This window comes from Homalodisca vitripennis, chromosome 1 (genome assembly GCF_021130785.1).
Source record: "Homalodisca vitripennis isolate AUS2020 chromosome 1, UT_GWSS_2.1, whole genome shotgun sequence".
NCBI lineage: Eukaryota > Metazoa > Arthropoda > Insecta > Hemiptera > Cicadellidae > Homalodisca > Homalodisca vitripennis.
Genome location: NC_060207.1, coordinates 140806702 through 140834675, shown reverse-complemented (window position 1 = coordinate 140834675; position 27974 = coordinate 140806702). Strand labels below are relative to the sequence as shown.

Here is a 27974-nt window from a genome sequence, read left to right as displayed (position 1 = left end):
TAAAAGATCATTAACAATCATTTATTGATATCTCAAACAAAATTATAACAACAATTAATATTCTAGTGATGAGGGGTACAGTGAACTTTATTAAAAATAAATCTCTATGATATTTTTGATCCCCACTTTAAACATGCAATTGAAACTTTTAGATTTGGCAATCCACATCATTTGTATATTTAGAGTTTGAGCAGCAACTGCAACAATCACATAAAGAGGCATTAATAAAAAGAAACACCAGATTTGGATGTTTATAACACATATTGTGCTTGCAATTAAAACACAATACAACAGTTGTATCATATCAATAATTTAGCACTGAGAATTTCTAAGCAATATGTTAACTTGAATTCCTTTCAGAGAGAAACACAACATAAAAAAAACAGAAACATAAAATAAAAATGTAAGATCTTCCGTTTAAACATTTTTTACACAGATAAAATCAAACTTTGTGTTGATAAAAAAAAACACAATTTTAGTTTTACTAACTAACCATCACATAGAAGTAAAGTTTAACATTTAGTTTTTTGTGGAAAAGTTAATTTTGAATAGGGCCAGGTATCAATCTGATACTCGTATCTCAACTCTTTGAGGTATTTAGGATTCTCGATTACCGTGGCTTTTTTCGTTTGATTCTAATATATATATTTTCAAAGTATTTTTATTACAAAATAATAATAAAGTCAACAGAAGTACTTTAAAATACAACACTGGAAAAGTATTCATTTCATCAATATATGTTGAAGCTGATCTTGAATTGACTGAATCCTCAAATAAGCTTATTTTTATCATGAGAGCTATATTTGGTAGGGTAGCACACAAATTACTGCTCGCTAAAATGTGTTTATTGTAATGCTTTCTATATAAAACATTTAGACAGGTAACAAAATTAAACAATTGCCATTGTTTAGCAAATAATATTTTGATTACAGTCCGTATTAAAAATTGTGTTCATGTTCAATAAATTGTAACTGACTAAAATAAATGAACTGTAAAAAATAAATTTAATTACATTTCAGTTACGATGTAGTAATTCTTATATTGTGAATAGGGTTCAATACAACCGCACTTTAAATAAAAAATTTTTACTTCACTATTTTAGGTTTGGAAAAAAAATGTGTCAAGTGAATCTAAGACTAAGAAAAGAAGTAAGAAAAGTACTAAGTAAGAAAATTAAAATATTTTAAATATTAATCACAAACCGTTAAGAAATACAGCTAAGTAAAATTTTCCAAAACTTGCAGAAAAAGTACACAAACAGAGATTTCTGAAAATGCTTTAGGAGCTCTCGTAAATGACAGAAGCTGGGAAGTTGTCATTATTGCAGGAATTTTTTGTGCTCTTTCCAATGATATACAACACAACATGGGTTATAGTTAAAATAGCTTTGTCAATAAACATATAAAGATTATAATTGAATATCCTTTTCAAAAATACATACATTTAAAATTTTTTTGCGACGAATTCTTTGTAATACCGTAAATTGCATAGTAAAAATATAAACATGGGAATGAGGATGTGTCCATGGCAACAAAAATTATTTCTGACAATCATATTTCATAAGTAGCCTGTTGAATAGTAATATATCTGTATATATTTAAAATGTTGCTTTTTTAATTTGAGATTTTTCCAAAAAGTACAAAATTTTAATGTAGGGTTGTTTGAAATGTTTCCTCTCCCAACTCTCTTAGTGAATCAATATCCAACAACGCTACTACATAATACATAATATGCTTATGGGTTCATTATGTATCCTCTAACAGGCATCCACTTGAAAACTTTTATTAGTAATCGACCCTGCATCCCTTCTTGCCTAGTTGCACTAGGTCTGGAAGCTTGTGGGTCTACAATAGAGGGTCTTTGGAATAGCATAGTCTATATTGTGAGAATGTCCTCAAGCATTCAGATATCAGTGATGTCCCATTTAATAGAATAAATCTTATCTCCAAATCCATTCTAAGTTTTATGGAAACATTAAGCCCTTAAATCACTAATAGAGAGATCAATAATGTAAAGTGTTGTAAAAAAACTTCTTTGTTTGATAATTGCTTATGCTCTTATAACTGACTTTTATGAAGTTTTAAGATAGTGAAGATTAAAATTGTTTTAACAGTATAATATTAACATGCCTACTATTGAGAGAACATAGCACTAACAATGTGCAGATTGATTAACAACACTATTAATTGCAAGTTGAAAAACTAAGCAATACATTACCCCCTTTCTATAGAGTGTTTGAAGAAATAATTGATTTGGAGCAGCAGTTATTAAATTTGCTTAATATCACTCTTTTGATACCTACACAATTAGTAGGAGAATCAGTGTTCATGAGTAGTGAAGAAATTATTTCATTGTATACACAGAACTTAAGTAAAGGATTTAAAGTTTTAGCATATATAACTCAAAATTGTGAGGCAATGATGAGGTAGATCGCTGACATTTAGTTTAGGTTACATAAGTCTTTAATTAATTTTATGTGATAACTGACTCACCATAATTAGACATGACCTCCCTCCTTTAGTTTCGACGCAAGTGTGTCCACATCAGGTAGCACGGCTCCCTGCCTGCCTCACTGGAGGATCCTCCACGCTCAACACCTCTATCCTGGCACTTGTGTCCACTCCCAAATCCTTTGGGGTCACTTTCTTGATTGGCTTCTTCTTGGCTTTCTGAAATACCACAAGAGAGTTGGATGTGATAATGTTCTAACAATAAGATGATACACATTTAATCACTAGGGGCCATACAAGAGCAGGTCCCAAAAATTTTTAACTATGCAATACAGCATACCTTCAAATAGGTTTCAAACAACAGTGAACCAGACAACCAGTGAAATAGTACCGTTCAGGATATTAATTTCATTTATTAAAAAATTACTAACTTTTTTAAAACATGCCTGATTTAGAAAAATATTTAAGTATAAATTCCAAAGACTGCAATTTTGCTTTAGATTCTGTAGTAAGAGTAAAATTTCCAAATCATTATCCTATTAAGTAAGCAAAACTTGATTCGTTTTCCAAAAATAATCATAAACAAGTCAATATAATTAATATAAAAAATACCTCATTTACGTACTATACTAATTTTGTTTTTTAGTTTGAAACAAGAGAAAGAAATTTCAGTCTATTTAAAACTAAACGTTTTTTTTAGAAAGCCAACCTTTGTATTATTGCCTATACAAAATGAAACAAATTAAAATTGTAGGTTACTGAGCGAAATATTTTATAACTATCCACTAGTATGAAGCTTTTGTAGCGAAACATATTAAACTTTATTACATGCAACTTAATCCTTTTTAAGATCCAATGTAATGTAGTAGTTAGTTGTCATTTTGCATTGAAAGACTTACTTAATGTTGTGTTCAATACCTAGCTATTCTATTACTTAACAAGTTAACCCTTATATTATCAAGTGCTCTCTAGTAGTGAGTTATGTTATTTGCAATGAAATAGTTAAATTAATTAATAGCTACTCATGTTATACAGGGTGAAGGCAAACCCGTCCGCGATGCACAGCAGCAGATCTGAATCGAGAAACCTATCTTTTTCGTTTAATAAAATACTCCCATGTTAGGTATTTTATAAATCAAATGGTTCTTGTGTAGATTAATTTATCAGTTACAAAATTAATAAAAAGAAAGAGAGCTTTGCATTTTGAATTTTTAACAATTAGTGAAAGAGGGTGTGGTAAAATAACCTTGAACTACAAAAACAAGAGTGTATAAAAGAATATGTAGGTTGTAAGTTTGCCCTACTCATGATGTTGGGCAGAGTAGCATACGCGAGGTTCGTTGAGTCGTAAGTCTGCACTGACTACTGCAGGCAGTTTCACCTTAATATTTCATGTCCACCATCAATCTCCCGTGTCACTGTTGTCGATATTCTCCGTCAGTTTTCTCACCTGCACACAACAGTGGACGTAAACAGGATTAGAATTTAGTAATAACTGCAACAATTTGATGTTATATTATACATGGTACACTATTTTTGGAAAAAAAGGCAAAATATAATCAATGTTACTAGAACAAACTAAAAGACAAACAAACCTTGGGAAGCGAAAGTAGCCTGAGGCCAGTCCAGGACAGCAGCTGTCATCTGAGCTGTTTGGTTGGAATCATCGTCAATAGCCTGCAACCAACAACAATTTACTATTGAAAATAGCACAGTCACCCATGAATACGTTAGCTTTAGAAATTTTCAATTTTTTTTTAAAAACCAAATTAGCTACACAATTCATTTTAAAAATAAGTCTGCATTAAAAAATTATGTAATCTATACATAAACTAACTAGTTATTCTCATCTACAATAATACAAATAAAAATCAAATATTATAAATACTAACATATTGCAATACTGATTATAGCACTCAGGAGTTGCTGAATTAAATAATACAAAAATGTCAAGTTGTTATTAATACAGTTCAACCTCAATAACTTTGAATAATGACCACTAATAAAGTTGTTAAATTATTCTAGTTACTGTCGAGTTAAGACTGATTACTAGGAAATTACTGTAAATAACTACAAAGTTTATGGTTTAATGTTCTACTTTATTGACCTACCCCTTACATTACAATAGTAAATATAACCCATTACTAATACAATATTGTATGGTCTACCATAAAGCAATAAAATTAAAAAAAATATTTTAACTAAAATATGTAAACTAAACATGATAACAGTTAATCCTGATGAAGAAACTTCATGTTAGATGTCTGTTTTTCTAATAAAACTCAACTTCTGGAAGCATCACTGTGACGGTGTGAAGGAAGAAAAACAATATCCATTGCAGATGAACCCTGTTGTTCTGAATAACGCCTCCCCCTCTCAATGTTACCTCATACTTATCACTGTGATTTCTTCTTTGCTTTTGGACTTGATTTATTTGCCATCATCAGAGGACATCATTTTATTCCTAAATATTGATAGCAGTTACTATTTTTTCCTCTAAAAATGGTTAATTTGCTCCACCAAGACCAATCTATTGTTCAAAATCTTCATGGAAAGTATCTTGGCATCCAGTTTTTTTTTTTATCAGGCTTCTTCTAATTCACCAGCAAACTCATTGCCTAAATGGTCCAAAAATTTTTTCCATAAGCGCACAAGAGTTATAGGTTGCGTTTATTATATGATTCAGAGATCAGCTAAAGTAAATCAATTTCTTTCAACTTACTGATGAGATCAAAACCTTTATCTATGGACAGTAAACACTAAGATGAAAGAAGCTTGTTCATATATCTCTTTTTTATAGCAGCCAAAACACCTTGGCCCATTGGTTGGACAGATTGTGATGGTAGAAAGAAAGTGATTGGCGATTTTATATCCCTCATTCTTAAAATATTCAGTATCAGGTTGTAGTATCGTATCCAACATGACAACTGGTTTCTTCTGTAGATTCTTAAATTCAAAAAATTCTCATCTGAGGAACAAACTTACTGAAAAAAACCATTCCTTTAACCCTGTAAGTGGCTAGTGCCCGTTCTGAGACGTATGATTCACGCCGCCGCGAAGTGGCAAGCACCGTCACAGCCGTCGCTTCAGAAATTTAAGGCTGTTGCTCCGCAACCATCCATTATTTTTAGGCCTAGTTTGAACTATCGTATTCTCCATGAATTTCCTATATATTTCACATAGTATAGTGTGTATTCATGTTACTAATGTTGCTGGCCTAAATGAATCCAAACAGTTTTCGTTTGAACCTGGCGGCAGACGAGAGAACAGCTGTCTACTCGTCTCGTCACTGTTTTGTTTGGCGACTTTGCGTACTGTTATTGTCAGTATATTATTGGTCTTATCGCGTTGTTTGTGTTACCGGTAAATGTTTAGGTTATTCGTTCGTCATGGAAAAATGTTGGGGTACTATTGGAGATTATACCGACCGACCACACCAGTTTTTTGAGGAACACAAACATATAAATTTATAGAAAAAAAACATTATAGAACGAAAAAGCAACTCTTCAAAATTACAAACTAACAAAGATTATTAATTGTTATTGGGTTTCCTGTGACGCCCAGAATGCAGCAATATCAAGGATGAGTGAGTGTAGTGGATTTCCGCCTTCAGCCGCAACTGCCGACCGCCACGAATATTTTAGATTTAGGCAACTAGTTCATAATCCTTGTTAAAAAACGAATGGTTCCCCTCTTCGCTCCTGGGTAAAGATCCCAAAATTCTCATAGTGTCACCCATCACTAATCTATTAAATACACAGTAAAAAACACAACGTACAAGAATGCGGTGCACCAGCTGAACGGTGGCGGCGAGATTCTGTTATAACTACGTTATCTACTAGACCGCTCGACTTTGACCTCTGTCTAAGGATGGGAGGGGTTTTTGCGATAAGACAATTCCTGTTTTATATTTACGAAATATACTGTGCTATGACAAACTAAGCCACTATAATAGGCCCTACACTACTGGGAGGAAAAGACAAGCTCCCTTTCTAGTGACTTGGAGTAAAAAAAAACAAAAAACAATACAAAAAAAATTAAACCCAAAAAAAAACAGTTTGTACATAGATTTAGTTTTTTCCCCATCTAACTTTTCTGTTCTTGTACATAGGAAAAAAACAAATGCATAGGAAGTTTTTTGTTTAGAATAAAATTGTGTATATTCTGTGAATATGATCATTATTTTAGTAGCTCCAGTAGTTTTCTCAAAGTGACGGACAGTAGAACTTAAAAATTATTTTTTCTAAAAGAAAATCTTTACACATCTACAATGATATTCATCTGAAAATAAAAAATAAGGAACCAAATATCATATTTATTCTTTATTCTATAGTTCATAAGGAAAACAAAAATATATAATGTTGCTAGGTTATCACTTAGACAATATTTTCTAAAAATAAGTTTAACGATCACGGCAATTTACCCGAAACAACGGACCTGCCACTGAGACCCCCACAAATGACCGCCACTTAAAAGGGTTAAAATTTAATTCCTCCTTACATACATTACGGTGATTTCTATATCAAACTGACAAATCAAAGCCATTCGGCTAAGCAATTTATGTTATTCATCAGCCCTTGGTTTTTTGATGTTACAATAAAAAGTTTAATTAATTTTATCTTCTCCTGTTACTGAAAGTAAGAATAGTAACCCATTCTTACTTTGTAACGCAGGACACTTTATCACTTTGTAAAAACTAACTTTAGTTAGCAAACATATGATAATTTTTAAACAGGTTTTATCACAATTGTAAATATATGTGTTGAACTCAAATATATTGTCAGAATCTGTTAATGTTGTACATTAAGAGATTAACAAATATAACGCTGTTAAAAAAATATCAACTTCTGAGGATAAAAATGTATCTGAAAAAATTGGTGAATGACAACCCTGGTGATCTGTTGAGTTACCACATGTCAAGCACAGGTTAGTGAGATTCTGCTGTAGTTATTTGTTTTTTTAATTAAAAATAACATTATTATTTCTTTGATTACACATTTTGCAGAACTAAGGAATTTTTAAAACCATAAAATAAATTAGGATAATTTCTAAAGTAGGTTAAATTGACACTACTGGAAGTTTTGTCTATAGTAAGGTAGTTTTTGAAAAATAATTATACAAAAAATTATAATAAAGTGAAGCTTCAACTTTATTTCGTACGAGATTACTACATGTGTTCCTAACACTTTTCCAAGACCATAGTGTTGTTGACATCAGGCTGTTTTGTTAAATTTGTCAATATTCCCCATGGAAAGTACAAGACTCTTACAGTTTGATGTACCATCAACCGCAAACCATCTAGTTAAAATACTGAGGATTCTATTATATGTATTTTCCTATATTATATTATAGTATTATATTATTATGAGGATAATTATATGTCCTATATTAAAATTTCAATCATTAATATACATTTTCTGTTATTAATCTGTCATAAATGACTCATACACAGATTTAATTTTATTTGGTACGTTTAACTTTTATATACTTGTACAAAATAAGTCATTGTTGGGTAATAAATTTTAAAAATAGCAAAACAATTATTCCAATTTGATTTTTGACATTCTTTATCCAAAACTGTATAATTAATGTATAGTAAATAGTCTTTTCTTTACCTTATAAATTCATTATATGCTAAAATTTTATATGGCAACATAGTTGTAAGTTTACTAATGGTTTTATGTGTGTATATATATACATACATAAATGAACTAGAATTTAAAAATAAATTTCAATATCTAGGTGCAAAATGGTAAGTATTTATTAAAACAATATTTCACAAATTGCCTAGTTTACAAGGGGATAAAAAAATGTACAAAACATAGTGAATTGGCTAACACAGTTTTTTACTTTAATTTACATTCTTTCAACATTAACTGTTTCTGTTATTTACTGTTACTACAAAAATTGTCATAGGTCAAGTTTTATTAAAGATATAAACAAATGTAAAGTATTTGCTTTTATGTTTGTTCTAAATTCACTTCAACTGGAAAATAACATCTACATCTTAACCTTGAACTGTTTTGTTTTACTTTCTTATCAGTCAGCCTGTAAAGCCGAGGTGACATAGCAACATTAAAGAGTTTAAAAAATACAAAATTTAATTTTTACTTGGCATGTTTAACTGTATATACTATAAAAATAAGTCATTGTTTAATAATTTTATAAATAGCAAAACAATTTTCCAATTTAATTTTGAGATCTTTATCCGCGAAAACCGTATAACTAAGGTGCAGTAAATGGTTAAAATAATTTCTTAACCTTATAAATGAACTATATTCTAAGTGTAGAATTATATGGCCAACATAGTTTGTAAGTTTACTAATAATTTTAGAATTTTAATAACTCAATTTTTTAATGCTCAACAGTAACTGTTAGATGGGGAATATAAGGAGGTACGGAAACAACACAAATTTATATTATTAAAAGATGCTTTTGTAAACTAAATTGATTTAGTAATTTAACTATTACCATTTTATTTCTTCTTATACATAACACGATGTAAATTTGTAACTAAATAAACAGGAATCTTTACGAATTTTAGTTTTGTAAATATTGACTATGGACATAATATAACATAGATAAGAAAAAGTAAAATAAAGAAATATTTTTATACCAGTCTTGTTACATTTTTTTTATTTAAAAACTATTTATAAAAACAAGTTATCAACATGTTACAAAACAGGAAAATACACATCTTATAAATTGATTTTATTTAATAACATTGATATTGATAGTTCATATTACCAACATAGAGAATCAATTATATTTTTTATAAGTAATTTATTTTAGTCATATGGCCAGTATGACTATCTTTACAACGAACAATTACTGATTTGCAATGCTGCAATTATTGGCTACTATACTGATTTGGTTTTGTGCGTTTTTTGATTACAATGGCTGTGGACGAAGATAAATTAAATACAGAATCTAGCATGAACCACTCCCTTTTGCTATATTATGATAACGTTTTAAAAATTAAGAAATCTTGATAAGGATTGAGTAAAAAATTAAACTTTATTGAAAAAGTATATGACATCAACTGGTGGCTAAGAATAACAACTAACAAAGTTATTGATAATGTCGGTGCTTACCTGTTTTCCAACAATGACAAGATCCGCCTTCTCATCCCTGAGCCAGCTTGGCCAAAATCTTGGACACATGGATGGGTTGCAGAGTCTCGTACTCAGACCTGTCAACCTCCACATGAGTTATACCCCGAGATCCACCACCCTTGCCAAGGCTGTCCTCAGCGTCTCCTGTATGAAATAGGGCAATCATGCACAATACTGCATCAGATTACTTGCGGCAGTTATTAATTACTTTACAGATTTTATTTTGAATGGACAAGATTGAGACAGATTAAAATGATCATAATGGTTTTTTTTAATGATGTTCCCGAGAGGAAATAAATGAGGGATGCCTAAATATCCAGGAGCTAAATATCCAGAAGCTCTTACTAATACAGAGCTACAGAAACCAGGATCTTGTAACCACAGGGAGGCTTAAACTAAAAGCCATAGCATTCACCATAACTTGCTTGACCTTTCCTAAAAAATAGGCAGAAGAAAATAGGATGAGGGCTATTTGCATACTGGCCTCAAGTTGATTAATTGTGTTTCAATATATAGTAAAAACATAATTATCTAATAGGGTTTTAACTTTTTCAGCTGACATGCAATTTAGCCCTGGCATACCTTACAGATTACAAATGCGCTAGACATAAAAAAAATATACCATTATTTACTAAGCAAATTAATGTCCTTTACATAATATTATTTACTATAAAAGACTGGAATTTTTTATACAATATACTGGGTCTACGAAAAAAAAACTAAACTGCTCAATATTGCTGGTCTGAAAACAAATCATCAGATGAAATGGTAAGAAGCTAACATCTTAAAACGGTGATAGGTCTTTCACACTACTAATCGTTTGACTCAATGACTCTTTCTGAGAAAAGTACCAATAAAACAATGTCGTTTAGTCTATAGATTGTTGAGACAAACAACCCTATTTTAATATTTAATAAGTTCTACAAAGGTTTATTGTTCCAATAACTCACTAAATTGAATGAAAAGGGTTGATTACTCAACTAGGTTTGTAGAGACAATACCACTTTATGCCAATTTAGTATAATATTTTATAAGAGATGGGTCCATTGTCTCAACGATCCTAAATTATATTAAATGTTTATATTGAGAAAATTAAGCCTTTACTGAACCATTAATCTTTGTGTCAAAGGTCATTGTAGCTATGAATAAACAATATTGAAAAAGGATTGTAGCGTCAACAACCCAATTTTTAATGGAATGGATAAAATAATGTAAGAGAGGGTCATTGAGACAACAGTCTACTTTTAAGCATTTAGAAGTTTACAATACGTGAACTAGGCTCTATATGTCAACTACATGTATGCCAGACAATATGATGAGATGTTGCCAAGTATAGTCGTTTACGATACTCATGTTGCGGACATAATTGGTGTCGTTGTATTTCTCTTGCCCCGTATAATTTACTAAAGTAAAAATTTGTGTATTTTTTTGTACAAGTTTTTGGAACTTGTCTCGGCATTTCATTTGTCAGTTATTGGCAATCAAAAAATTCTTATGGGATTTAGATGTAATCAATATCATGAAAAACTGAGATTCAGAGAAATTGTTAATTGCAACAACTTTATAAAATGTATACTTTTAATTTATTTATCTAGGTTTATAAATAACAGAATTGTGAATATTTATAAACACTTTTAGCTCTGGGCATTTATTTATTCTAAAACAAGTGTAAATATGCTTGATATGAATCTTCATGTGGAACTGAGAGTTGTTAAAATAATTATTTTAATATTTGACTGTCATGGCAGTAAAAGTATTAATAATTAATTACTTTCACAGGGGAGATGCTACATCTAGTTTCATAAAAAGACAACACCTAAAAATATATTTGACATAACTTAACAAAATTAAATTATAATCAGTACAGATTTTCCCCATTAAGAAACTGTTTTAATATACATAATTTATTAGTAATCATTAAAAACTCTTTGTAGCAACAATATTTGCATCGAAAAGATAAATGTATTGTTTTAACAATATCATCAGTATTGAGATAGAGGAAATTCTAAGTTTTCTAAAGAAAACATTTATGAATTTGAGATGTCCTTACTTATAACACATTTTTTTGAACTTAAGCTTCCTGTTAAAACCGGTATCTGCCTGACACTGGTTCAAGTCATTTACACGATGAGAATAAATCCACTTACTTGCCATATATGTGAAGGTTTAGGTCTAGTATACTCGATATCTCAACTCTTTGAGGTATTTAGGATTCTCGATACCGTGGCTTTTTCGTTTGATTCTAATATATATATTTTCAAAGTATTTTATTACAAAATAATAAATAAAGTCAACAGAAGTACTTTAAAATACAACACTTGGAAAAGTATTGATTTCATCAATATATGTCGAAACTGAATCTTGAATTGACTGAATCCTCAAATAAGCTTATTTTTATATGAGAGCTTATTTGGTAGCACACAAATTACTGCTCGCTAAAATGTGTTATTGTAATGCTTTCTATATAAAACATTTAGACAGGTAACAAAATTAACAATTGCCATTGTTTAGCAAATAATATTTTGATTACAGTCCGTATTAAAAATTGTGTTCATGTTCGATAAATTGTAACTGACTAAAATAAATGAACTGTAAAAAATAAATTTAATTACATTTCAGTTACGATGTAGTAATTTTATTGAATAGGGTCAATCAACGCACTTTAAATAAAAACTTTACTTCACTATTTTAGGTTTGGAAAAAAATGTGTCAAAGTGAATAACTAAGACTAAGAAAAGAAGTAAGAAAAGTACTAAGTAAGAAAAGTAAAATATTTTAAATTTTAATCTCAAACCGTTAAGAAATACAGCTAAGTAAAATTTCCAAAAACTTGCAGAAAAGACACAAACAGAGATTTCTGAAAATGCTTTAGGAGCTCTCGTAAATGACACGAGAGCTGGGAGAGTTGTCATTTTGCAGCAATTTTTGTGCTCTTTCCAATGATATACAACACAACATGGGTTATAGTTAAAATAGCTTTGTCAATATACATATAAAGATTATAATTGAATATCCTTTTCAAAAATACATACATTAAATTTTTTTGCACGAATTCTTTTTAATATCGTAAATTGCATAGTAAAATATAAACATGGGATGAGGATGTGTCCATGGCAACAAAAATTATTTCTGACAATCATATTTCATAAGTAGTCTGTTGAATAGTAATATACCTGTATATATTTAAAATGTTGCTATTTTAATTTGAGATTTTCCAAAAAGTACAAAATTTAATGTAGGGTTGTTTGAAATGTTTCCTCTCCCAACTCTCTTAGGTGAATCAATATCCAACAACGCTACTACATAATACATAATATGCTTATGGGTTCATTATGTATCCTCTAACAGGCATCCACTTGAAAACTTTATTAGTAATCGACCCTACATCCCTTCTTGCCTAGTTGCACTAGGTCTGGAAGCTTGTGGTCTACAATAGAGGGTCTTTGGATAGCCATAGTCTATATTGTGAGAAGTCCTCAAGCATTCCAGATGTCAGTGATGTCCATTTAATAGAATAAATCCTTATCTCCAAATCCATTCTAAGTTTTTTGGAAACATTAAGCCCTTAAATCACTATAGAGATCAATAATGTAAAGTGTTGTAAAAACTTCTTTGTTTGATAAATTGCTTATGCTCTTATAACTGACTTTTATGAAGTTTTAAGATAGTGAAGATTAAAATTGTTTTAACAGTATATATTAACATGCCTACTATTGAGAGACATAGCACTAACAATGTGCAGATTGATCTACAACACTATTAATTGCAAGTTGAAAAACTAGCAATACATTACCCCTTTCTATAGAGTGTTTGAAGAAATAATTGATTTGGAGCAGCAGTTATTAATTTGCTTAATATCACTCTTTTGATACCTACACAATTAGTAGGAGAATCAGTGTTCATGAGTAGTGAAGAAATTATTTCATTGTATACACAGAACTCTAATTAAAGGATTTAAAGTTTTAGCATATATAACTCAAAATTGTGAGGCAATGATGAGGTAGATCGCTGACATTTAGTTTAGGTACATATAAGACTTTAATTAATTTAATGTGATAACTGACTCACCATAATTAGACATGACCTCCCTCCTTTAGTTTCGCCGCAAGTGTGTCCACATCAGGTAGCACGGCTCCTGCCTGCCTCACTGGAGGATCCTCCACGCTCAACACCTCTATCCTGGCACTTGTGTCCACTCCCAAATCCTTTGGGGTCACTTTCTTGATTGGCTTCTTCTTGGCTTTCTGAAATACCACAAGAGAGTTGGATGTGATAATGTTCTAACAATAAGATGATACACATTAATCACTAGGGGCCATACAAGAGCAGGTCCCCAAATTTTTAACTATGCAATACAGCATACCTTCAAATAGGTTTCAAACAACAGTGAACCAGACAACCAGTGAAATAGTACCGTTCAGGATATTAATTTCATTTATTAAAAAATTACTAACTTTTTTAAAACATGCCTGATTTAGAAAAATATTTAAAGTATAAAATTCCAAAGACTGCAATTTGCTTTAGATTCTGTAGTAAGAGTAAAATTTCCAAATCATTATCCTATTAAGTAAGCAAACTTGATTCGTTTCCAAAAATAATCATAAAAAGTCAATATAATTAATATAAAAATACCTCATTTACGTACTATACTAATTTGTTTTTAGTTTGAAACAAGAGAAAGAAATTTCATTATTTAAAACTAAACTTTTTTTTAGAAAGCAACCTTTGTATTATTGCCTATACAAAATGAAACAAATTAAAATTTTGGTTACTGAGCGAAATATTTTATAACTATCCACTAGTATGAAGCTTTTGTAGCGAACATATTAAACTTTATTACATGCAACTTAATCCTTTTAATGCCATGTAATGTAGTAGTTAGTTGTCATTTGCATTGAAAGACTTACTTAATGTTGTGTTCAATACCTAGCTATTCTATTACTTACAAGTTAACCCTTATATTATCAAGTGCTCTAGTAGTGAGTTATGTTATTTGCAATGAAATAGTTAAATTATTAATAGCTACTCATGTTATACAGGGTGAGGCAACCCGTCCGCGATGCACAGCAGCTGAATCGAGAAACCTATCTTTTTCGTTTAATAAAATACTCCATGTTAGGTATTTTATAAATCAAATGGTTCTTGTGTAGATTAATTATCAGTTACAAAATTAATAAAAAGAAAGAGAGCTTTGCATTTGAATTTTTAATTAGTGAAAGAGGGTGTGGTAAAAATAACCTTGAACTACAAAAACAAGAGTGTATAAAAGAAATATGTAGGTTGTAGTTGCCCTACCATGATGTTGGGCAGAGTAGCATAGCGAGGTTCGTTGAGTCGTAAGTCTGCACTGACTACTGCAGGCAGTTTCACCTTAATAGTTTCAAGTCCACCATCAATCTCCCGTGTCACTGTTAATTCTCCGTCAGTTTTCTCCACCTGCACACAACAGTGGACGTAAACAGGATTAGAATTTAGTAATAACTGCAACAATTTGATGTTATATTATACATGGTACACTATTTTGGAAAAAAAGGCAAAATATAATCAATGTTACTAGAACAAACTAAAAGACAAACAAACCTTGGAAGCGAAAGTAGCCTGAGGCCAGTCCAGGACAGCAGCTGTCATCTGAGCTGTTTGGTTGGAATCATCGTCAATAGCCTGCAACCAACAACAATTTACTATTGAAAATAGCACAGTCAAATATGTTAGCTTTAGAGATTTTCAATTTTTTTAAAAACCAAATTAGCTACAATTCATTTTTAAAATAAGTCTGCATTAAAATTATGTAATCTATACATAAACTAACTAGTTATTCTCATCTACAATAATACAATAAAAATCAAAATATTATAAATACTAACATATTGAATACTGATTTTAGCACTCAGGAGTTGCTGAATTAAATAATACGAGGGCTGTTCAGAAAGTAACCTCCGGTCGATTGAAAAAAATACACCAAGTTAAGTAAAAATATTTTAATATATACATCTTACAACTACATCTTTGCACTATTTTTCGACATAGTCTCCATCACGATTGAGGCACTTATCGTATCTCTTCACAAGCTTTGAAATTCCTTCTGCATAAAAATCACCCGCCTGTGCCTTGAGCCAGCCTGTGACCGCATCTTTGAGCTCTTCGTCGTCATCAAACCGCTGGGACCCGAGCCATTTCTTCATATGCATGAAGAGGTGATAGTCGCTTGGCGCCAGATCTGGGCTGTAAGGTGGATGGTTGAAAACGTCCCACTTGAAGGACTTAAGAAGGGCTGTTGTTCTGCAAGCAGAGTGAGGACGGGCGTTATCGTGCAAAAAAACGATACCGGAAGTCAGCATACCACGGCGTTTGTTCTGTATAGCCCGTCGTAATGTTTTTTAGTGTTTCACAGTACACGTCTTGATTAATGGTCGTCCCACGTTCCATGAATTCAACCAACAACACCCCTTTGGCATCCCAAAACACCGTTGCCATCAGTTTTCTGGCAGAAAAATCTTGCCGGGCTTTTTTTGGTTTGGTAGGCGAATCTGAATGTGCCCACATCTTTGATTGTTCTTTTGTCTCAGGGTTTACGTACTTAATCCAGGTTTCGTCACCGGTCACGATTCTGTTTAACAATGGTTCTCCTTCGTCCGCATAACGTGACAGAAAGTCTAATGCAGAGGCCATTCTTTGAGTTTTGTGGTGGTCGGTAAGAATTTTGGGCACCCATCGTGCACATAACTTACGGTAACCCAATCTTGCTGTCACTATCTCGTACAAAAGAGTCTTAGAAATCTGTGGAAAATCAGTAGACAACTCCGCCATTGTGAAACGTCGATTTTCACGAACTTTTGCATCAACTGTCTGAACGAGTTCGTCAGTCACCAAGGATGGTCTACCACTCCTCTCTTCATCATGAACGTTTTTCTCGTCCACTTTTAAATAAACGTACCCATTCACGGACAACTCCTTCACTCATAACTTGTGGTCCGTACACGGCACAAAGCTCACGATGAATAGCTGCTGCAGAGTATCCTTTGGCTGTAAAAAACCGTATAACAGCACGCACTTCACATTTGGCGGTATTTTCTATTGCAGCACACATTTCAAACTGCCACAAAAACTAAACTAGCGCAGGTACGATGTTCACTCGACTACAGCTTGATGCCGACTGACCTGCTTAGTGCGTGAATGCACAGATGGCGCGCTACTCCCCTCCACTACCCGCACTGTGACCAACCGGAGGTTACTTTCTGAACAGCCCTCGTACAAAAATGTCAAGTTGTTATTAATACAGTTCAACCTCAATAACTTGAATAATGAGCACTAATAAAGTTGTTAAATTATCTAGTTACTGTCGAGTTAAGACTGATTACTAGGAAATTACTGTAAATAACTACAAAGTTTATGGTTTAATGTTCTACTTTATTAACCTACTCCTTACATTACAATAGTAAATATAACCCATTACTAATACAGTATTGTATGTCTACCATAAAGCAATAAAATAAAAAAAATATTTTAACTAAAAATGTAAAACTAAACATTATACAGTTAATCCTGACAAAGAAACTTCATGTTAGATGTCTGTTTTTCTAATAAACTCAACTTCTGGAAGCATCACTGTGACGGTGAAGGAAGAAAAACAATATCCATTGCAGATGAACCCTGTTGTTCTGAATAACGCCTCCCCCCTCAATGTTACCTCATACTATCACTGTGATTTCTTCTTTGCTTTTGGATTGATTTCTTTGCCATCATCAGAGACATCATTTTTTCCTAAATATTTGATAGCAGTTACTATTTTTTCTTCTAAAAATGGTTAATTTGCTCCACCAAGACCAATCCATTGTTCAACATCTTCATGAAAAGTATCTTGGCATCCAGTTTTTTTTTTATCAGCTTCTTCTAATTCACCAGCAAACTCATTGCCTAAATGGTCCAAAAAATTTTTCCATAAGCGCACAAGAGTTATAGGTTGCGTTTATTATATGATTCAGAGATCCAGCTAAAGTAAATCAATTTCTTTCAACTTACTGATGAGATCAAAACCTTTATCTATGGACAGTAAACACTAAGATGAAAGAAGCTTGTTCATATATCTCTTTTTTATAGCAGCCAAAACACCTTGGCCCATTGGTTGACAGATTGTGATTGGTAGAAGACGATTTTATATCCTCATTCTTAAAATATTCAGTATCAAGTTGTAGTATTATCCAACATGACAACTGGTTTCTTCTGTAGATTCTTAAATTCAAAAAATTCTCATCTGAGGAACAAATTACTGAAAAAACCAGTCCTTTAACCCTATAAGTGGCTAGCGCCGTCTGAGACGTATGATTCACGCCGCCGCGAAGTGGCAAGCGTCGTCACAGCCGTCGTTTCACATTTAAGGCTGTTGCTCCGCAACCATCCATTATTTTTAGGCCTAGTTTGAACTATCGTATTCTCCATGAAATTTCCTATATATATCATATAGTATAGTGTGTATTCATGTTACTAATGTTTGCTGGCCTAAATGAATCCAACAGTTTTCATTTGACCTGGCGGCAGACGAGAGAACAGCTGTCTACTCGTCTCGTCACTGTTTTGTTTGGCGACTTTGCGTACTGTTATTGTCAGTATATTATTGTCTATCGCGTTGTTTGTGTTACCAGTAAATGTTTAGGTTATTCGTTCGTCATGGAAAATGTTGGGGTACTTTGGGATTATACCGACCACACCAGTATGAGGAACACAAACATATAAATTTATAGAAAAAAACATTATAGAACGAAAAAGCAACTCTTCAATTACAAACTAACAACGATTATTAATTGTTATTGGGTTTCCTGTGACGCCCAGAATGCAGCAATATCAAGGATGAGTGAGTGTAGTGGATTTCCGCCTTCAGCCGCAACTGCCGACCGCCACGAATATTTTAGATTTAGGCAACTAGTCATAATCTTGTAAAAAACGAATGGTCCCCTCTTCGCTCCTGGGTAAATCCCAAATTCTCATAGTGTCACCCATCACTAATCTATTACACACACAGTAAAACACGAACGTACAAGAATGCGGTGCACCAGCTGAACGGGCGGCGAGATTCTGTTATCACGTTATCTACTAGACTGCTCGACTTTGACCTCTGTCTGAGGATGGGGAGGGGTTTGCGATAAGACAATTCCTGTTTTATATTTACGAAATATACTGTGCTATGACAAACTAAGACACTATAATAGGCCCTACACTACTGGGAGGAAAAGACAAGCCCTTTCTAGTGACTTGGAGTAAAAAAAAACAAACAAAAAAACCAAAAAAACAGTTTGTACATAGATTTAGTTTTTCCCATCTAACTTTTCTGTTCTTGTAAATAGAAAAAAATGCATAGGAAGTAATTTGTTTAGAATAAAATTGTGTATATTCTGTGAATATGACATTATTTTGTAGCTCCAGTAGTTTCAAAGTGACGGACAGTAGAACTTAAAAATTATTTTTTCTAAAAGAAAATCTTTACACATCTACAATGATATTCATCTGAAAATAAAAATAAGGAACCAAATATCATATTTATTCTTATTCTATAGTTCATAAGGAAAACAAAAATATATAATGTTGCTAGGTTATCACTTAGACAATATTTTCTAAAAATAAGTTTAACGATCACGGCAATTTACCCGAAAACGACCTGCCACTGAGACCACAAATGACCGCCACTTAAAGGGTTAAAATTAATTCCTCCTTACATACATTACGGTGATTTCTATATCAAACTGACAAATCAAAGCCATCGGCTAAGCAATTTATGTTATTATCAGCCCTTGGGTTTTTTGATGTTACAATAAAAAGTTTAATTAATTTTATCTTCTCCTGTTACTGAAAGTAAGAATAGTAACCCATTCTTACTTTGTAACGCAGGACACTTTATCACTTTGTAAAACTAACTTTAGTTAGCAAACATATGATAATTTAAACAGGTTTTATCACAATTGTAAATATATGTGTTGAACTCAAATATATTGTCAGAATTTGTTAATGTTGTACATTAAGAGATTAACAAATATAACGCTGTTAGAAAAATATCAACTGCTGGGATAAAAATGTATCTGAAAACATTGGTGAATGACAACCCTGGTGATCTGTTGAGTTACCACATGTCAAGTTAGTGAGATTCTGCTGTAGTATTTGTTTTTTTAATTAAAAATAACATTATTATTTCTTTGATTACACATTTTGCAGAACTAAGGAATTTTTAAAACCATAAAATAAATTAGGATAATTTCTAAAGTAGGTTAAATTGACACTACCTGGAAGTTTTGTCTATAGTAAGGTAGTTTTGAAAAATAATATACAAAAAATTATATAAAGTGAAGATTCAACTTTGTTCGTACGAGATTACTACATGTGTTCCTACACTTTTCCAAGACCTTTACATCAGGCTGTTTTGTTAAATTTGTCAATATTCCCCAGAAGTACAAGACTCTTACAGTTTGATGTACCATCAACCCCATCTAGTTAAAATACTGAGTATTCTATTATATGTATTTTCCTATATTATATTATAGTATTATATTATTATGAGGATAATTATATGTCTATATTAAAATTTCAATCATTAATATACATTTTCTTTCTGTTATTAATCTGTCATAAATGACTCATACACAGATTTAATTTTACTTGGTACGTTTAACTTTATATACTGTACAAAATAAGTCATTGTTTAATAATTTTAAAAATAGAAAAACAATTTTCCAATTTGATTTTGACATCTTTATCCAAAACTGTATAATTAATGTATAGTAAATAGTCATAATTTCTTTACCTTATAAATTCATTATATGCTAAAATTATATGGCAACATAGTTGTAAGTTTACTAATGGTTTTATGTGTGTGTATATATATACATACATAAATGAACACTAGTAATTTAAAAATAAATTTCAATATCTAGGTGCAAATGGTAAGTATTTATAAAACAATATTTCACAAATTGCCTAGTTTACAAGGGGATAAAAATGTACAAACATAGTGAATTGGCTAACACATTTTACTTTAATTTACATTCTTTCAACATTAACTGTTTTTACTGTTACTACAAAATTGTCTGGTCAAGTTTTATTAAAAGATATAAACAAATGTAAAGTATTTGCTTTTATGTTTGTTCTAAATTCACTTCAACTGAAAATAACATTATCTACATCTTAACCTTGAACTGTTTTGTTTTACTTTCTTATCAGTCAGCCTGTAAAGCAGAGGTGACATAGCAACATTAAAGAGTTTAAAAAATACAAAATTTAATTTTACTTGGCATGTTTAACTGTATATACTATAAAAAATAAGTCATTGTTTAATAATTTTATAAATAGCAAAACAATTTTCCAATTTAATTTTGAGATCTTTATCCAAACCGTATAACTAAGGTGCAGTAAATGGTTATAATTTCTTAACCTTATAAATGAACTATATTCTAAGTGTAGAATTATATGGCAACATAGTTGTAAGTTTACTAATAATTTTAGAATTTTAATACTCAATTTTTTAACGCTCAACAGTAACTGTTAGATGGGGAATATAAGGAGGTACGGAAACAACACAAATTTATATTATTAAAAGATGCTTTTGTAAACTAAATTGATTTAGTTAATTTAACTATTACCATTTTATTCTTCTTATACGATAACACGATGTAAATTTGTAACTAAATAAACAGGAATCTTTACGAATTTTAGTTTTGTAAATATTGACTATGGACATAATATAACATAGATAAGAAAAGTAAAATAAAGAAATATTTATACAGCCTTGTTACATTTTTTTTATTTAAAAACTATTTATAAAAACAAGTTATCAACATGTACAAAACAGGAAAATACACATCTTATAAATTGATTTTATTTAATAACATTGATATTATAGTTCATATTAACCAACATAGAGAATCAATTATATTTTTTATAAGTAATTATTTTTAGTCATATGGCCAGTATACTATCTTTACAACGAACAATCACTGATTTGCAATGCTGCAATTATTGGCTACTATACTGATTTGGTTTGTGCGTTTTTCGATTACAATGGCTGTGGACGAAGATAATTAAATACAAAATCTAGCATGAATCCCTTTTGCATATTATGATAACGTTTTAAAAATTAAGAAATCTGATAAGGATTGAGTAAAAAATTAAATTATTGAAAAAGTATATGACATCAACTGGTGGCTAAGAATAACAACTAACAAGTTATTGATAATGTCGGTGCTTACCTGTTTTCCAACAATGACAAGATCCGCCTTCTCATCCTGAGCCAGCTTGGCCAAAATCTTGGACACATGGATGGGTTGCAGAGTCTCGTACTCAGGACCTGTCACCTCCACATGTATACCCCGATCCACACCCATTGCCAAGGCTGTCCTCAGCGTCTCCTGTTGAAATAGGGCAATCATGCACAATACTGCATCAGATTACTTGCAGCAGTTATTAATTACTTTACAGATTTTATTTTGAAATGGACAAGATTGAGAAATAAAATGATCATAATGGTTTTTTTATGATGTTCCCGAGGAAATAAATGAGGGATGCCTAAATATCCAGGAGCTACATATCCAGAAGCTCTTACTAATACAGAGCTACAGAAACCAGGATCTTGTACCACAGGGAGGCTTAAACTAAAAGCCATAGCATTCACCATAACTTGCTTGACTTTCCTAAAAATAGGCAGAAGAAAATAGGATGAGGGCTATTTGCATACTGGCCTCAAGTTGATTAATTGTGTTTCAATATATAGTAAAAACATAATTATCTAATAGGGTTTAACTTTTCAGCTGACATGCAATTTAGCCCTGGCATACCTTAAAGATTATGCGCAGACATAAAAAAAATATACCATTATTTACTAAGCAAATTTAATGTCCTTTACATTAATATTATTTACTATAAAAGACTGAATTTTTTATACAATATACTGGGTCTACGAAAAAACTAAACTGCTCAATATTGCTGGTCTGAAAATCATCAGATGAAATGGTAAGAAGCTAACATAAAAAGGTGATAGGTCTTTCACACTACTAATCGTTGACTCAATGACTCTTTCTGAGAAAAGTACTAATAAGACAATGTCGTTTAGTCTATAGATTGTTGAGACAACAACCCCATTTTAATATTTAAGAAGTTCTACAAAGGTTTATTGTTCCAATAACTCACTAAATTGAATGAAAAGGGTTGATTACTCAACTAGGTTTGTAGAGACAATACTACTTTATGCCAATTTAGTATAATATTTTAAAAGATGGGTCATTGTCTCAACGATCCTAAATTATATTAAATGTTTATATTGAGAAAATTAAGCCTTTACTAAACCATTAATCTTTGTGTCAAAGGTCATTGTAGCTATGAATAAACAATATGAAAAAGGATTGTAGCGTCAACAACCCATTTTTAATGGAAAGGATAAAATATTGTAATAGAGGGTCATTGAGACAACAGTCTACTTTTAGCAGTTTAGAAGTTTAATACGTGAACTAGGCTCTATATGTCAACTACATGTAGCCAGACAATATGATGAGATGTTGCCAAGTAGTAGTCGTACGATACTCGTGTTGCGGTCGTATTGGTGTCGTTGTATTCTCTTGCCCCCGTAAATTTACTAAAGTAAAAATTTGTGTATTGTTTGTACCAAGTTTGAACTTGTCTCAGCATTTCATTTGTCAGTTATTGGCAATCAAAAAATTCTTATGGGATTTAGATGTAATCAATATCATGAAAACTGAGATTCAGAGAAATTGTTAATTGCAACAACTTTATAAAATGTATACTTTTAATTTTTATCTAGGTTTATAAATAACAGAATTGTGAATATTTATAAACACTTTTAGCTCTGGGCATTTATTTTATTCTAAAACAAGTGTAAATATGCTTGATATGAATCTTCATGTGGAACTGAGAGTGTTAAATAATTTTAATATTTGATTGTCATGACTGTAAAAGTATTAATAATTAATTACTTCACAGGGGAGATGCTAATCTAGTTTCATAAAAAGGCAACACCTAAAAATATATTTGACATAACTTAACAAAATTAATTATATTCAGTACAGATTTTCCCATAAGAAACTGTTTTAATATACGTAATTTATTAGTAATCATTAAAAACTCTTTGTAGCAACAATATTTGCATCGAAAAGATAAATGTATTTTTAACAATATCATCAGTATTGAGATAGAGAAATCTAAGTTTCTAAAGAAAACATTTATGAATTTGAGGTGTCCCTACTTATAACACATTTTTGAACTTAAGCTTCCTGTTAAAACCGGTATCTGCCTGACACTGTTCAAGTCATTTACACGATGAGTATAAATACACTTACTTGCCATATATGTGAAGGTTTAGGTCTAGTAATAACTTCACACAGCTATTGGAAGAAAAATCTGTACCTGAGCTTGGGCAGGACCACAAGAGACAGCAACAATTTCGGCAGCAATCTTCTTCTCTTTCATCCTGACAGCTTCCTCCACTGCAATCTCATCAAAGGGATTCATTGAGTGTTTCACTCCATCAGTCACCACTCCAGTCTTGTCTGGTTTTACTCGAATCTAAGAAACATCACAGAAAATCATTTCAATATTACAGTTATATCAAAACACAATTTAGACATGTTTTAAGCATGTTACAGTAACTTGAAAGAAAACTTAAGGCATAGTAAGCTATTATGGGTATAGCAAAGAAAATATAATAAAAATAAGTAACTTAAAAATGTAATTTTTATATTACTGCTGTTGCAGGTAATCAACACCTCTCTCTAAAATATCTAATTCTATTACAGTAAAGCCTTGATTAATATACCTTCCGTGTTATCTGACCCTTCTTGTGCACAATCCATTTCAGCATGCCACTTTCATATGTATGCAATACATTATCACACAAGGCCTCTTTTATTTTCCTTATTGTTATACGTTTTGCAAACCACTCAGTTAGTTCAATGCCGTCGGCTACTTCTTAGTGTCAATCTGCAACTGAGTGGTCTTGAGTGATTTGTTTTCTCGTTTCTCTATTGTCATGTGACTGTTAGTTGTGTTTATAATAATATTACAACATATTATGTTGTTTCTAAAATTTGTAGTGATGTTTTCAACAGGTTTCAATGGAAAAAACTTAGAAGTATTAAAGAGGTTCGCCAATGGTCATACTTTATTGAAAATAGTACACAATAATTGTGTACTATTTTAATTTTTATTACATAATTATTATTAAGTAGAGACCATGGTAGGAGACTGGAATAGGAACGGCATTGAACTTGAAAAGTAGTGTCCTCAGAGAGAAACAACTTCTTTGAAAGACTGAAAAACAATGAAAATATATAAATATGAAAAGGTAAGTGAAGCTTTGTACCTATGGTTTACTCAATATAGAGAATAAGGTGTATGGGTTTCAGGCCCAATTTTGAAGAGGAAAGTGTTGCAATGAACTAAACAAAGGTAAAACTGATTTTAAAGCTAGTATAGGTTTGTTTGATAGATGAAAGAAAAATACAGAATCCAGCAACTTAATATCTGTGATGAGAAGCTTTCAGAATTCTGAAGCTGTTCACTTGTTTAGAGATACACTTCCTGATTAACTGGTACTTTCCTGATCTTAGATCACAACCTAAATCTTATAACGTGATTTGGCATTGGAGAATTTGGACGATCTGAGGTCTGGAAAATACCGATCAGAAATTCCCCTGGCCATCAGTGTGGGCTTTGGTGGAGCCTGGCGCCACTCCGCACTTCTGGCAAAAAGAGAAAAACATCCCTCGAGATATAGCCAAATTCAAGCTCAGATCACATGAGCAGTTGTTAAGGTTATCTTTTTATATTTATAATATGTTTAGCTTAATAACAAACAATAGAGTCAAATTTTTACTAACCCGTTTATAAATTTATTAATTTATCTGTCTATGTTGTGAGCTAGTTATATTGTAGTAAGTTAGTTACATTGTTGTATGGTAACATGCTACCATGTTAACGGGTTACAGGAATGTAATAACACAACACGTTATTCTGGGTACTTTGGGATTATACCGACCACACCCAGTATGAAGAACACAAAAATATTAATTTATAGAAACAAACATGATAGAACGAAAAAACAACTCTTTAATTACAAAATTACAAACTTAAAAGCATTTCTAGGTATTGTGATCGGTATTGTTGTCGCTGTTATCTTATCTTTCTCAAGAATCCCGATTACGGCAGGCCACGCGGCATCACATGATTTGCACAGTACATAATTGCCTTTCCATTACAATGCAATTTATATTTCTGATCAGGCCCTCTAGAATTTGATATTTTACTGATAGGTACTATCTCGAGGGATGTTTTTCTTTTATTGACATGCGCAGATGGCCGGAGGCACTCGCATTTTGGGTGGTGAAGTGTGATCAAGAATAAAAACAAGTTTCGAGTGTTTTTTCAATAAAGAGTTTAGTTTTAGTTTGGTAACATTTGTTTTTGTTGAATTTTTGTGTTTGGAGAAATGTAGAGGTAAAACACGGAAGTAGGCCTACAACAAAGTGACGCACAAGCTGAACGGGCGGCGAGACTCTGTAATCACTTTATCTACTAGACCGCTCGACTTTGACCTCTGTCTGAGGATGGGGAGGGGTTTGCGATAAGACAATTCCTGTTTTATATTGACGAAATATTGTTCTACGCTAATCTAGTAATCAGTAGAAGCAAAATGTCAAATAACGATTCATGTCTGGGTGTGGTCGGTATAATCCCAAAGTACCTTATTCTGTAATAGGTATTGACAAACAAGCACCCATTACTCAAATACTATACCCATGATTTAACTTGTTTCAATTACTTTGGAACAATGATGTCAAAATGAATTAAACTATAGACTTTTAAAGATTGTATTATAGTGAAACTAAATTTTTATATGTCAGAGAAATATGTGCATTTTTGATTATAGAAAACAATACAACTTTGTTTATACTAAGTCTCAGCTGCGTAATAGTTACAATTACTTAACAGGGTAAACATGTCTGACAGCATTTAAATCATTGTAATTTATGATTTAATATTATCGTTCACTCGAGTTTTGGATGATTAATACACTGCAGCCACAAAAAGTTTAAATTATTCTTACAGTTTCTAGACCTCTGAACTCAAGTTCCATGTTTTTTTTTTTTTCTGTAAATGTTGATGACCCTATTATCCCCTTCTTAAATTGTTATTCCCCACCTAAAAACCCGATTCTCTAGATCAATGGACTATGTGGGATTACCATAAATATCTAGTAGGTATGTAATTTTTGTACAGTAGGCTAGGTATATGTTTGTCAGTAGCCTATAAGGTATTAGGTTAAAAGAGCCACTTCAAATTTTTGGTTGATTTTTTATGCAAAGTGATTAATAAGTGACTAGGAGAACAATATTAATTACATAAAAGTGAGGAAAACCCTAAAAACTAACAAAACATTCCTCCAAAAGGACAACACACCTTGTGTAGGGTGGTAAGTCTCAGGTAGGTCAGTTGGCCCCTGAAAATGCTCAGAAAACGACTACAGTAACAATACTAATCAAATACAAGTGAGGGTAGGCCTAAACATATATTTCCCAAGGAAGGAAATGAGCTCTTGGGTAGGGTATTAAAGCCCTCATGTACAGAGGACGTTCTCAAGTATGGTGGTAAGCTCCCAGGTAGTGTGGTAGGCCCTTAGGTAGGATGGTTGATCCTTGTGTAAGCGAGACAGTCAGGTACTTTTTGTTAACTTTATGATAAAAAATAAACTTAAACTTTATTCTCATAACTATTGCAATAATAATTGGTTAAATATAAGTATTTTAGATAGTATAAGTTAGGGTTTAAGGAATTATCTTCATTCGAAATTATCTTATTAGGTCTTTCCCCTCATTTTACATTTAATAATACTATACCTAATATTTTTTCAAGTACTTTCCATTAAAACAATCAACAAATTATGGGAAGGGGTACTTGAAAAAATACACTCTTAAACTTAAGGTACTACACCAAACATACAAATAGTTTATGTCTCACCTTAACTGCATAGTCAATAACTCTCTTAACACCAACCAGTACTCTTGCCATTATTTATATTAATTTCAACACTTAGGCCAAACTCGGATCCAAAGTATTCTTACACTAATTGTGAAGTTTTAACTACAATAAATTATAGCTCAATTACAAGTTTGTTGGAGTATCAAAACTGTTTCATTTGATATCATTCCCAAAAACTGATAATCATTGATTTATTCACTTAAAACTACTGAAAGTTTTCTAAATTATTATGTAGTTGCTATAATATAAAACTATTTGGACAGAATAATTCAGACTAATGTCCTAGGATCAAAGATTAAATTAATACTTGATTGTATTGAGGTTAAAGTTCAACACAACTGTCTTTTTTTATTGAGTCATCTCATCTGTGTGTGTGCACTGCAAA

General features: G+C 31.6%; 1 protein-coding gene and 1 pseudogene across 1 annotated transcript; both read right to left on the bottom strand.

The window, feature by feature from the left end:
- Nucleotides 1-27948, bottom strand: LOC124372400 (electron transfer flavoprotein subunit beta-like). Its single transcript, XM_046830801.1, has 7 exons — nt 27569-27948; nt 23960-24118; nt 21793-21951; nt 15146-15226; nt 14861-15001; nt 13634-13809; nt 1-197 (listed from the first exon to the last, which is right to left on the bottom strand). Exons 1-6 carry the CDS (start codon nt 27617-27619, stop codon nt 13639-13641), a joined length of 762 nt encoding a protein of 253 aa, XP_046686757.1. The 5' UTR covers nt 27620-27948; the 3' UTR covers nt 1-197; nt 13634-13638.
- On the bottom strand, nt 2498-10699 carry LOC124353491 (annotated as a pseudogene).
- Nucleotides 27949-27974: the final 26 nt, after the last annotated feature.

Excerpts from the sequence above, each read along its gene's own strand:
- LOC124372400 (XM_046830801.1), bottom strand. The coding sequence starts at position 27,619 with ATGGCAAGAGTACTGGTTGGTGTTAAGAGAGTTATTGACTATGCAGTT. Across the intron at positions 15,227-21,792 it reads TTGTCATTGTTGGAAAACAG|GCTATTGACGATGATTCCAA; the intron begins GTAAGCACCGAC and ends TGTTGGTTGCAG. Across the intron at positions 13,810-14,860 it reads CTACTCTGCCCAACATCATG|AAAGCCAAGAAGAAGCCAAT; the intron begins GTAGGGCAACTA and ends GTGGTATTTCAG.